We start from the raw sequence: 13,196 nt of genomic DNA, 5'->3' as shown, positions 1-13,196 counted from the left end.
GGCGAAAGTTATTTGTTTAAATGCGATGGCACTGTCGAAGATGAACTTTGGGAAAACGTTCTAAAAGGACTCAAATGGTATCAACATGCCCTGCGGATCAGAAGTTCCAATTTACCAACCACCTGCAGTGCGTTAATCAGGTGACCTGAGTCACAAACTCGTCTCAGTCAAATATACAAAATCATGGCCTCCCCGATAACGGTATTCATAACCATAAATAATGTCATATACTAAAAATATATCTTAGTCCAGTCTTTCAGTCCCCATAGTTCGATGCATATTTTAAATCCTGACACTTGCATCAGTGCAGGTGATACACAGAAACCAAGCTGTCAATTTAATAGCGTTAACACTACCAAACCAATTAGAGAAATATTAAATAAAATAAATTAAAAAATAACCTTTCAAATTCAGTGACAAACAAAACGAAACCCTCCAAATACAATGATCCTCGTTACATTAATGGATCTAACACAGCCTCTAAAGCAAATAGAGTGAAAAAACACATTGAATAATTTAATATATCCATCGCTGGGGCATCCAATGGCAGATGTAAAAAGAAGTCCCGTTTTATGCTATAGTGTGTATACGTATAAGACCACGCAGTTGATATACCAAACCAATTCCCTTTTAACAGAGATACACAAATTAACGAAAGTATATTAGCTCCTATACAATAGTCTACTATTTTATTCTTCTTTACACTATAAATATGAGGAATAACTAATGGTAAAAATGCAACTAAAACATGAATTAATGCTAATAAAAGTGGAAACTGATACTTCATCCATATGGAAGTGACAATGCAGGCCAGCACCAGCATATCCTCCACTTTTTTTACAGCTGCATAAATCTTATTGATTTTATAACCATATATTGGATGTCCTGAAATAAAAATTGTTTCTCTTGGCAAAAACAAGTGATATAAAATGACATGCAATGACAACCAAAATAGAAATGAGAACTTGGCGCCTTCATATTTTTTTCAGAATTTATTATTATTCATAAGTTACTCACCCCACCGCCACACTCCTATTAAAGAAGTCAATGTAATTATGCCAAATGATAATCTGGCAAAATACAACTTGTAATTAGCTAAACTTAATAATGAATATATCCCCATAACAGTTAAAATAACGTAGGACAATGCCGTTGAGTATCTCGCCATTTTTCTTTTAAAATCCTTATCTCAAAATATTCGCAAGAGCTTCCAATACAACCATTCTAAATTTAATTAATTATTTTTGTATCTGAAAAATATTTTTATTTTTGTATTACAGGATACTTAGGAAAAATATTTCACTCACAATAAAATCCTATTGATTTTCGGATTATAGAAAATCTATATCAAAAAAATATACCATACCATGGTAAATAATTGTTTGTTTTAAATAAAATTATAGTTTTCAAATATTAACCTTATTTAAATTTGACAACTTGCTCCTCTTTCTCAGTTTATATGCAGTCATCTCATAACTAAATATCATATTCTAAAAAATTTAAAGAAGAATTTGTTAGGATGACTTTTCCTCTAATCCTGTAATGTTTTGTTAATATATATATTTTTAATTCTTTTAATTTATTATAATGACTAAAATAAGCACTAAACTAAACTATGAAAACAAAATCATTTTAGCTCCTATGGTAAGGGTAGGTACTTTACCGACAAGACTGTTGGCATTGAAATATGGGGCTGATATTGTTTATTCTGAAGAGCTAATTGACTGGAAGTTGCTCAAATCCGTTAGAAGAATTAATGGTACTTTATAAGTGTTTTTATTCGTGTATGTATATAAATTATATTTTTCTAGATGTTCTTGGTACTGTAGATTTTATTGATAAATCAGATGGGACTGTAGTTTTCCGTACATGTCAAGCTGAAAAGTGTAAAGTTGTTGTACAAATAGGGACTTGTGATGCGCAGAGAGCTTTAAGAGTAGCTAAATTAATGTATTTTTTATTATCTTATGTTAATTTTTCTATAAATATGTTGTTGTAGTGAAAATGATGTTGCTGGTATTGATATAAATATGGGTTGTCCAAAAGAATTTTCTTTAAAAGGAGGCATGGGAGCTGCCCTTTTAAGTCAACCGGAAAAGGCCAAGGCTATCCTCTCTTTGTTGGTACAAAACGTTAGTATACCAATAACCTGTAAAATTAGAGTTTTTGAAAGTGTGGAGGATACATTGACTTTAGTGAAAGACTTGGCTAGTACAGGTATTTCAGCAATAGCAGTTCATGGTAGGACCAAATCAGAAAGGCCTCAACATTTAAATAGGAATAGTACAATAAAAGCAATTGCTCAAGCACTGGATATCCCAGTAATTGCCAAGTATGCATACTAGCATTTATTTAACACTATATTTCTTGAATATAAACCTTGTTTTAGTGGTGGATCTAGAGAAATTGATAGATATACAGATATATTGAAGTTCAGGGATGAATGTGGTGCAAGCAGCATAATGGTTGCTAGAGCAGCTGAAGCAAATTGTTCTATTTTTAGTAAACAAGGACTAAGAGAATTAGATGATGTTATAATAGATTATTTGAAATTAGCAGTTGACTATGACAATTCACCAAGTAATACAAAGTATTGTGTACAAAATATGTTAAAGGAATTACAAGAAACACCCAGAGGAAAAAGATTTTTGGAATGCCAAACATTAGAACAAATATGGTAAGTCACAGTGTGCTTGGCAAAACTTAACATGCGATGTGATGAAATATCGAAAACTCTATTTTAGTGCAATATGGGATCTGTCAGATTATTGTAGAAAAAAACAACTGGAATATCAATCCAAAGGTATTTTGGGCAGAAGGGAGGTGACGCCTGACATGTTTGACAAATGTGCAAAGAAACCAAGACTGGACCGTGATGAAGACTCAGATGTTCAATGTTTAAATTGTGCCTTTATCAGAGTCAACTTCCAAACTGATCCGGACCTACCTAAAAGTAAATTAATGGCCTACTGCGGAAAGAATAAAATTAAGCTTCCCACATACAAAATTATCAACGAAGACAAATTGTTCAGAGCCATAGTTACTATGGAAGACAAGAAATATAGCTCAACCTACTGGTAGTAACCCTAAATATGCGAGGAAATGTAATAATAACATTTTTTTTTAGGGAGAAAAATAAAAGATTTGCAGAACAGGGCGCTGCATTGGCTTGTTGCGTGTATTTAGGACTGATAGATAAACAAAAATTAATCGACGACGGTAGTATTCTTGAATAAAGTTTCCTCGTCTAATTTTAGTTTTTTTATTCCCTTGTAAAACACAACATTAGTTTCGTCTTCTGTTTCAAATTATAATATCGTAAATACAGGCAACTCTTTATACAATAAATTTTATGGCAATGAATTCAGGCATTCAATAATTAACCATACCTTAACAAATAAAAGTAAAATTTAGCGTTGGGAACTATCTACTGAAAAAAGTCGAAACAATTGATAAACGAAAAACAGTCTATAGCCAAAAAATAGTAATTATTATTTTGACGGTTCCACTGTTTATATGGAATTGTGATGTCAGACGAAGATGTACGAATCCTTTACTGTCTAAATTGTGAGAGAGGAAAGGACAGAGATAATTGATTGGACTAGTTAATTTTATATGTGCTCATATTTTCTAACGTTAGTATAAGCGAAACAGAGATGTATAAATTCCTTCACAAACTAACTTTAAAAAAGAGAAGGAAAAAATAATTACTGAATACTATTATAATAATAATACATAAAATGCAATTTAAAACTTAATTTTAAACGAAAGTAAATGTTCTGTGGTCTGTAAAAAGGAATGAAATTTTTCTATGGAATGGAATAATACCCCACAAATGTTTTATTTAATTTTAATGTGTTAATTGTTATTTTTATATAATATACTATAATAAAAATAGGCAATAGAACTTAAACCAAATCTAAAAACTAAAGATGTAGAATAACCATAAATACTATATAAAAGTTAAACGTATTCCTAATCTTAGAAAAAAAAACTGTTCCATGACATAATAAAAATGATCTGAATAAATAATATAAATGCTTTATTTATTATTGAATAGAAGTATTTTTTAATGAAAATCGAGAGAGTAATCCAAATAATACCTATTATTGCCATAAAAACTGTCAAAATATTTTACTATTTATCAATCTTGAAACATATTGTACCAAAATGCTATAATATTGATATAAAATATATTGTTATTTACAAGCAAACTAACATAAAAATTATAATACTACATATATTACATATAAATCTATGTAAGCATATAATGGGTACTTTTTTGTCGCGGCTAGAACGACAGAGCAAGGAAGTTAAAAATCAGTCGAATGAAACTAGTAGAACGAAAAATAGTAACTAAAAGTACGACTATAGTAAAAAGTAGTTAATTAGTGAACAGTTGATAGTCAATTTCAGTCGATAGTCCCCATCACTACTAATAATGTTTGGATTTTGTCATAATGTCGATATTGGGTCTTAATGGATTTAATTTATTCCTGAATTAGTGTTGGTCATGATCTATATAATTATTTAAAAAAAAAGATAATTGAATAATAACTGGATTAAATTTTAGTATTTGTAGATATATTCGGTGATTTTCATAGGGTACTAGTAATTTTACTCTATGGTCATTTTATAAATTATTTCGCGGAAACATTTACTGTCGTAATTAACAGATTAATCCATTAAGTTTTTGTTGTCTTAAAAGATTATACCGAGTTATTAATTTTTTGTTTCATTTTCTACTTATACATTTTTAAATGTACTCAATAATTTTATTTTTCATTATGACAATATGGATATGAATTTCACATAGTAAAAATGTCTGGGTTGATATATGATGTAATTTTAAATAATCGATATATTTCGATTATATGATTCATAGTCAAACAACAAAATTCAAACAAGAAATATTGTGATTTTAACCCTAGGTCTAAGGATATAGTTCACCGACGTTTACTGTCGTTTATAGTAGACAAAGCATTGAAAGTCTGTATATTTTGTGATACTGTTACATATAGTATTTGTTTGGATTCTTCTTAAATCATTGTTGAATTATGACACACAAGTATGAAACCGATTGGGATGTCGACGAGTATCGTGATGAAACGGAACCCGAGGAACATTGGGAATTGAGGAAGGCCTTTATGGAAGAACACAAAGGACGATTTTCTGAAGAATATCTTGTGTCATTAGGTCGGACATTTACAAATATTGAATTCATGGGTTGCATGTATGTATCTACTATAGAAAGTACTACTATGTACTATAAAGATTTTTTTCAAATAATCGTTCTAGATATCCGGCTCCCGTTATGTTTAAAATAGCAGAATTATCCAAAGATGTTGCAAAAAAATATAGGGAAAATAAGAAGAACAAATTACAGCGTACATTTGTTTCAGCTAGCGATGCAGCAGAGAATAAAATAAGTGAGTGAAACGTAATGGAGTAACGAAGCTATGTATTAATTTTATCATTTTTAGAAAAACGAACATCTAATCCTACTCCTAATGCAGCTAATAACAAAAGGACATAAAGAAAACTAGTTAATTCTTGATATTTACATCATAAGTTTATTCTCATATGTTCATTCTATTTATATGACATATATTTAAAACAATAAACTGCTAACAATTATCACAATCTTTTTATTTTGTTGAGTTACTATGTAGACCTTCTATAGAAACACTCAGTTGTTCAAGTCTTTGTATCAGCTGGCTCATGGTGTTCTGTGAATTTTTAAGAGTATCATCTGTTAAAGATGGTATTGTGGCAGCACCGGCTAAATCAAAGTGCAGTTTTGCTAGCTTCTCCTGTTGTTCTCTTATATTGGTCATTTGTTCCATAGTGCAACCACCACCGAAAGCTCTTAATTTGCCTGAATGAAAGTCTGCAAGAAGGCCTAAGAGGGCCCTTTCCATATGGCGAACGTCAGGTACTTGAGAGATAAAAGAATGATGGCAGATATCTGGTGGTTTAGAAGTTTCTACGCACATGCAATGCAAAAATAAAATAAAACTTCTATTTACAAAATAAAGAAATTAAAATGTGTAAAAAGCACTCTAATATACTAGAGCCATAATTAGGGTGAGTACTTAGCCAAACCTACCCTTATGAGCATTTCTAGGTCTCGCTGTGCTAGGCTTTACAGGTTCTCTAGTTGGGTTTCTTTCGTTAATAAAAGATATCTTTGAACCTCCAATTGTTGGCCCTATATTACCCTTACCTAAAGATTTTGTCACAGAACTGCGACTTGTATTTCCAGAGGAAGAGAACTGCAACAAAATCGTTAAGGATCACAATGATAAGGCTAATACGAAACTTGTTTACTATTTTACTGCTTCTGATTGGAGACATTACTTTACTTTCAGTCGGATCGGTGGGATCCTCATGTATAGTGCTATCGTCATTTTCCGCATCACTTGAAACCAATTGTTGTAACTCGGAAGTTTCACCTCGAGATTCCATTTTTGTAAAATAAATACTCCATAAACATAATCTTACTAATTTTGACGTTTGTAAATATTTTTAACCTCTATTATTGACAGTTATGAACACATGTGGGCGTTTTTCTGCGAATACAACGTATATGATTCATTGTCCAATGAAAATTGCTTTATTTTGATGTCAAAAATTAAATAACTGTGACAAGAAGGTGGATATGTTTTGTTCTTTCAATTTGCGACGAAATGTTTATAATTTTGTCACTTAATTTCATGATGACTTATTAGTTGATTTTAAATATATTACAGTAAAGTTATTTAAGCTGGTGTAAGAGATGGCTGACACTGCTATATATCAGCAGTATCTTCAAAATTTAAAATGCACTGTGGAGAGTTTGTTGGTAACACAAGTCGCAAATGTGTGGTCAATTTATGGAGGTCTGAACAGATTATACTTATGCTTAGAAAAAATATTTAGTCATGGATGCAAGAATATTTCGCAGGTCAATACAAAAGTATATTTTATACCAATATGCATCTTAGCTTCCTTAATATGTGTATAACTGTATTTTGGTTAATTAATGTTAATATGTTTTTTAGGATGGTATATATTTCAATTTTATTCAAGGTCTAGAATGGTTACAACCTGAACCTTCAAAATGTTATTTTAATGTAGACTGCGAATATGATCCACATATTCCGGCTTTAATAAAGGACAAAGCATCAATATGGTTATATCGTAGCTTAGAATCTCACACATTATCTACAAAATTATCATGGTTATTGTTAGATAATCTACATGTCCAGTCTTGCTATGAACCATGGGCATTTCTATGCCAAAAGGAATATGCAGATGCTACATTAATTTGTCTCAAAGCAGTAGAGAGGAATCAAGCAACATTGCTGTCTGAAATCAATCCTTGTTTATTTTTAAAAAATGCCAGCACAAAAGAGTTTGTTAAATCACACAGAAGATGTTTTTCATTTCCTGACAATCATTTGAAATTCTGTGGAAAGTCTATAAGTCATCTGCGAAATATGGCTGATAAAAATTCCAGTTCAATTCAAGATAAAGTAGTACTTGGAAAATTGAAACCATGGTCCAGTTTACCTGATTTGCAAATTGATAGTGCAATGAAAGTTATTGCTACCAAAATTAACTTTATTAGCAAAACTACTCCCAATACTCCTATACATAGTAAAAAAATATCTCCCAGCTTATTAAAAGTGGATTATAATGCATTACAAACAGCGACATTTAACAGAAACACTCTTAGAAAATGCATAAGAAAAACAAATGATTGCGAAAGGGAGGTAAAAAGGATTGTGATAAATAATAGTGATATTATTGAACATGCACCCATATCTAGTTGTAAATATGGCACAACTTCATCAGATAAAGAGAGTGATAAATCTAAAAACTTTTTATCACATAGTCCATTATCTGTTGTGGATAGTTTTCTTCCAACTGAGGGTATGTTAACAAATTAATCAATTTAAAATTTCTAACTTATTCTCTATTCTAGGTGAAAAGGACTACAGCAGACATTGCCCAAAAAGATTTATTGAAGATGGAGGTATGAGTATTCTACCAATGTCAACAGGGTATTTTCCTAAACCCATGAAAGGCCAAACTCTCACATCTTTTCTTACATCTAGTAAATTAGCAAGGAGCAATGCAGAATTGGATCGTGAAAATGCCCATTTCAGCATATCTGAAGCCATAATATCTGCCATGGAACAATTGAAATGTAACAGGGACCTGAAGCTGGTTAATGAAGAGCTGTTGGATGACAGTGATCCTGAGGTAATGGATTTAAAACAGAGAATACGATTCAGACGACGACAGAGGCATGTGGACAGCAAAACAAGTCAGTGGTCATCAGACACAATTAGTGATATCAAAACTGATAGTGAGTAAAAACCATTTATTGCAAATATTTGTACTTATAATAGGATATCATCAAGCTACAGTCAGTCCTAGTTCAACACCATCAGAAGAGTCACCTGACCTAAGTAGTTCTGAAGATGTCGATGATATTGAAATAGATCAAGCCACCAATAGTTTAGGCGACAGTCAAGGTTTTAATATAACTCTATATATTTTTGGTGACTATATTTTTGTTAATCACTGTTTTATAGGATTGTCAATGTCTCTGGCATCATTATATTCTGATGCAGATATAGTGAAAAAACCGAGGGGAGTTCCAGATGGTGCTTCTGACGTCCTTAGCGCAGAAGGTGTTGCACTAACACTGATCAGCAAATTTAATGAGAAACATTTGCCAAAGTATTGCATAGGTTCAATCTATTCAATATAGATTTTAATCATAGGGTGCTGTGTTTACAGGGCGTCTGATTTGGATTGGTTGGTGTCAGAGGAGGAGGCTCCTCAGGCCTTGTTGCCATTGCCCAAATGTTGGCCTTTGGATCAGAAAACGGCAGACAAGTCCACCACACTTTTGAGGGGTACTAAAGATTGGGCACCACCCAGGCCACAAATTGTTTTGACCATACATCCAACACCTGCGTAAGTACTAGATATACATTCACTTTCCTTAATAGGTATTGCATTTTTTGGTTAAAAACTATATGTTACTTGTTTCAAGAATAGACCAGTTATTGCACAAATAGCAAACTAGTAAATAAAATAATAAATTGAATTATCACAACTTTATATCACTAAAATATTTTATAACTTTCTAAGTACTATAAGCTTCATAATTATGTTAAAATTATGGACTCATTAACTCGTTTAGTAGATATTGATATCATTGACACAGGTGTTATAGTTTTGTTTCACCTTTCTTGTAGAATCTGAGTTTTCTTCATCTGATTATTTTTCCTTTTTCTTATTTTCGTACGCTTCTTCTGATTGCCTGGAGATTCATTTACTGTCGCAAATGATGGGCTTAATAGTGGGAGATGTTTTTTGTAGAACAATCTTTCAATTGTCGAAATACAGATACCAAAATACTTCAAAGATTTGTATTTATTTCTTTCAACTTTAGAATGAAACTATTCACTGGTTGTCGAAATCAATGGTTCAAATTGATTTGTCTAATAACCTCATGTATGTTAATATACAATTAAATGTGATAATACAGTGCTTTAAATATTCCTAGTAAGTAAGGCAGAGGAAGGGCTTGTTTCAAATCCTGATTCACTTGCATTAATGATACTTTGGGATCATTTAAATTATCGGCGATACCTTCAGCAACTAGATATTCTTTTAAATTAACAGGCCGCTCCTCTTAAAGGAAAGAAAATGGCGAAATATTATTCTTCCTCTTGTGAACAGTAGAATCCTCTTTCATTACAAATCAGCAGTAAGCTGCAAACATTTTAGCATTCCATCTTCCTTGATAACGCTCTTCTGTTGTTTTATATCTAGGTGAAAGCGTTCACCTTGTTCGTCATTTGCCATACCAAGATTAGGGGGAAGAAATCGAAATGCAATGCAAGAAACGCAATTTTTAAAATATTCTGCATCCCATCGTTTTAGAATGTTGTAACAAGTCTTAACAAACCATTGTGGAGTAATACAGCTTTTAAACGTAAATAGTATTCACACAATAACAACATTGTTTTTAACAATAGAATAAGGAATTCAAAACATGTAATCTTATTTATGTCAGAAAAATTGTGTCAACAAGTGGGAAACTACAAAAAGATTAATTTTTTTTTACTGGTGTTAAGGAGAAAAACACTGATGGAGAAGCAGAATTATAGATGCGCCGGGTGTGGAATGAAGGTCGCCGAAAAATACGCCTCCAAATATCGATACTGTAACTATTTGGGCAAATATTTTTGCACTGGGTGCCATAAAAATCAAGTGGCCTATTTGCCCGCCCGTGTTTTGTACAAATGGGATTTTAAAGAGTAAGTTCTTACGGGTTCTTTAGTCGGGAATGTCACGACCGCTTTTCAGATACCAAGTTTCGACTTTTTCGTATAAACTGCTGGAACAAATGTACTACGATCCGCTGTTCCGGATATTCGACCTGAACAAAAACGCCAAAAAACTATGCGGTAATCTGGAATTCGTCAGGAAATACCGACTGGGCCTGATTTACCTGAAGGAATACATATTCACCTGCCGGTTTGCCGAGACGTACGTTTATTTCCCGAAGGATGTTCGATCGGAAAATCACCGTCGTTTGATTTCAGGGTGCAGGAGAGATTAGAACCGGCTCTGCCCTCGTATTTCTTAGCGAAGCCCGACGAATATTCCATGGACGACCTGGTCAAGATAAAAAACGGAGAGATGAAGAACAAGCTCAAGTTTCTGGTGGATATTTGCTGCAGGCACACGTCGGAGTGCAAGGTAAGTTTTGGTGGCCCGGTCCCGACCTTTCATTCATCGACCGACTCTTGTCGCAGCTCTGCATAGCCAGGGGATATATTTGCGAGGTCTGCAAGGACGGCGAAATCATATTCCCGTGGCAGATGAAGGTGGTGTCCAGGTGCTCCAAGTGTTCCGCCTGTTACCACATCAAATGTTGGACGGAATCGAACGAATGCCTGAGGTGTACAAGGATCAACAGGCGGAAACAAAATGCCAACAGCACTGATATCTAGATTTAGTTTTACATAGGACCAAAGATAAATTATATAAAATCTTATTAGTTAAATGTTTACTAACTGGCATTGTTTATATTTTTGTAGAAGTGACGTAATATAATTATTTATTCAAATTTAGATTTATAATGCCAGAATGTTTTCCTTATTAACCCGGTGACATTACTTAATGGAAAATAAATAAGTTTCAGACAAATGGCGATCAAAGTAGGTCATGAAACGTCTTCTTGGAATTAATTAATGGAATGTCAAGTATGTTTCTGATAAAACAGGCAATGCACGTCATCAAAATTTATAATGCAACGTTGCCGCACCAAATTTAAGATTTCGTTTATTTTGACAATAAAGTACTAATGTATAAAAATTAATTAAACAAAAATAAGGTTATAAAATATAATTTATTTTAACATTATAATACATTTGATGCATATTTATCCAAGGACTTAGACTACAGTTGATTAAACAGCCACAATAGTTTGTAGGTTAGAGTTTTATTACATTGACATGTGACAACGGTGTCTGCACAATAGCACCAACACAAATCGAATTTTATAGATTTGGTTTCATGTTCGGACGTATCAGACTTCATTCTGCCTCTTATTAAAGTAATGCTAATTAGTAAAATGAGAAAGAAAAATGTTTGTACTTTAAAAGGGATATTACGTTTTTATAAAATGAATTTGACAATACGTTGGGTGTTGATGACGTACATTGGCTGTTTTATTGGAAGGACTATAATAACAATGTTCTGTATTGTGCGTTGCATATATACTAAAACAAACGAATGACAAATTATTTTCATTATTTCAATTCATTATATTGATTGTTTGAAAATATAGATCATGTCCAAACATTAATACACATATTTCTCTGAAGATAAATCATAAAAATAAATAAATTCTTTTTTTTAAGTACTCAAATAAGTTCTTGTTGAATTGCATTTGTGATTTAGTCGGCTTATGCAATACCACCAAAGACCTATTTATGTTTTTGTGAATGATTAAATAGTATCTTCTCAGATTTTTTTTTGGAAGAGTTAATTCTTTCATTCTTTAGCTCAGATGTAATCCATTCTTTTTTTATTGAATGTTAGACTCCTGGTCTATTGAAAAATTGTATATTAATTATTGGGAATTTATTTCTTAAAAATAATACTGTCCAAACTACATTTTCAAAAAAGCATGGGCCGATAATTTTTCAGGTCTAGGGACACTAGCCAAATTAAGAGATATCTAATCGTTGCTATTATTTATTGTTTTGGGTCATTATTTGTTTGCTTAATTAAATCACATATCTCTTAGGATATCCGACAGATGATAGTAACCGTTTTTCTTTGGATATTGTTTCGTGGGGATAAAGAAAAATGTTGCAAATATGGTTACGTGTTACTTAAAATTAATTCAGCTTGTGGATTTATTTGTTCAGATTCGTGTATTTCTCTGTTTAACCTCCAATGAGGTGCATCCCAGGATTGATTTTAACGAAATTTTATTTTCCTTGTTGGGATTGTAACTTGTCCTTGTTGCATTCATTTATTTATTAGTTTTGGAGTAAGGGGATCGACCGTATCTTAGTTTTTCTTGGGGGATAAAAGGAGGTCTTAGAAGTAGAAAATAAAAATTAAAACAAAAAAACATCATTAACATTTCGAAGAATTTTGATTAATATTTTATAGTCCTAATAAAACAGCCATTGGTGTGCATTGCTTATTTTATTCGATAGACTATATCTTATTTGCTTTAGATTCTGACCTAAAACAGGCGGAAAAGGGTCGACCTATTCTTATTTTTTCTTTCACAGGGAGGAATGTCAAAAACTGAAAAAATCGTCATATATATGTAATAAATGAATGGAATCTAACTAAACTTTGACTGTCTTGTTCAATGATTCAATAATACTCTGTTCAATATATGTTTTCAACACCCATTGCTATTCCCCCCTCTGATTTTTTATTGCTGCTGGAAATTTTTTCTCTTCAATATAGATGTTTCTATAAAACCTAAATCATGAAAATGCAGAGGTATTTTTCTCAAGTCTTCACCTAGGAGGGTAATACCTGAACTTTATTTTAGATTTTTTTTAGGGTTGATTCCTTGTATATGAGCGGATTATTCATTGTTCGAATGTCAGAGTCACGACAGCTGTATAGGCCACTGTTACAATGCAAGTGAG

At 32.2% G+C, this 13,196-nt stretch overlaps 4 protein-coding genes across 9 annotated transcripts; 3 read left to right on the top strand and 1 right to left on the bottom strand.

Moving 5' to 3' along the window:
- Window positions 1-1,516: 1,516 nt before the first annotated feature.
- On the top strand, window positions 1,517-3,251 carry Dus2 (Dihydrouridine synthase 2). Its single transcript, XM_076415251.1, has 6 exons — window positions 1,517-1,759; window positions 1,812-1,950; window positions 2,000-2,332; window positions 2,390-2,677; window positions 2,745-3,077; window positions 3,128-3,251. Exons 1-6 carry the CDS (start codon window positions 1,588-1,590, stop codon window positions 3,234-3,236), a joined length of 1,374 nt encoding a protein of 457 aa, XP_076271366.1. The 5' UTR covers window positions 1,517-1,587; the 3' UTR covers window positions 3,237-3,251.
- A 1,629-nt stretch (window positions 3,252-4,880) lies between these two features.
- Window positions 4,881-5,637, top strand: LOC143201940 (uncharacterized). The gene is made up of 3 exons (XM_076413153.1): window positions 4,881-5,233; window positions 5,299-5,429; window positions 5,484-5,637. The coding sequence occupies exons 1-3, from the start codon at window positions 5,058-5,060 to the stop codon at window positions 5,534-5,536; spliced, it is 360 nt and encodes a 119-aa protein (XP_076269268.1). The 5' UTR covers window positions 4,881-5,057; the 3' UTR covers window positions 5,537-5,637.
- On the bottom strand, window positions 5,551-6,544 carry LOC143201939 (uncharacterized). Of its 2 annotated transcripts, none has more exons than XM_076413152.1 (3): window positions 6,331-6,544; window positions 6,110-6,275; window positions 5,551-5,938 (listed from the first exon to the last, which is right to left on the bottom strand). In XM_076413152.1, exons 1-3 carry the CDS (start codon window positions 6,466-6,468, stop codon window positions 5,649-5,651), a joined length of 594 nt encoding a protein of 197 aa, XP_076269267.1. In that variant the 5' UTR covers window positions 6,469-6,544; the 3' UTR covers window positions 5,551-5,648. The 2 variants fall into 2 exon arrangements, with proteins under 2 accessions (XP_076269267.1, XP_076269266.1); XM_076413151.1 differs by having other exon boundaries at window positions 5,551-5,986; window positions 6,331-6,541.
- On the top strand, window positions 6,526-11,144 carry Rubicon (run domain Beclin-1-interacting and cysteine-rich domain-containing protein rubicon). Of its 5 annotated transcripts, XM_076413150.1 has the most exons (12): window positions 6,526-6,655; window positions 6,753-6,946; window positions 7,044-7,917; window positions 7,970-8,048; window positions 8,103-8,356; window positions 8,418-8,525; window positions 8,586-8,733; window positions 8,794-8,973; window positions 10,143-10,325; window positions 10,375-10,557; window positions 10,614-10,770; window positions 10,827-11,144. In XM_076413150.1, exons 2-12 carry the CDS (start codon window positions 6,779-6,781, stop codon window positions 11,022-11,024), a joined length of 2,532 nt encoding a protein of 843 aa, XP_076269265.1. In that variant the 5' UTR covers window positions 6,526-6,655; window positions 6,753-6,778; the 3' UTR covers window positions 11,025-11,144. The 5 variants fall into 5 exon arrangements, with proteins under 5 accessions (XP_076269265.1, XP_076269264.1, XP_076269263.1 ...); XM_076413149.1 differs by having other exon boundaries at window positions 6,557-6,946; window positions 8,412-8,525; XM_076413148.1 differs by having other exon boundaries at window positions 6,557-6,946; window positions 7,970-8,314; window positions 8,400-8,525.
- Window positions 11,145-13,196: the final 2,052 nt, after the last annotated feature.

Source organism: Rhynchophorus ferrugineus, unplaced genomic scaffold (assembly GCF_030347505.1).
Source record: "Rhynchophorus ferrugineus isolate W39M unplaced genomic scaffold, kcgeb_rfMv2 rfM9, whole genome shotgun sequence".
NCBI lineage: Eukaryota > Metazoa > Arthropoda > Insecta > Coleoptera > Curculionidae > Rhynchophorus > Rhynchophorus ferrugineus.
This window is presented reverse-complemented; position numbering and strand designations above follow the sequence as displayed.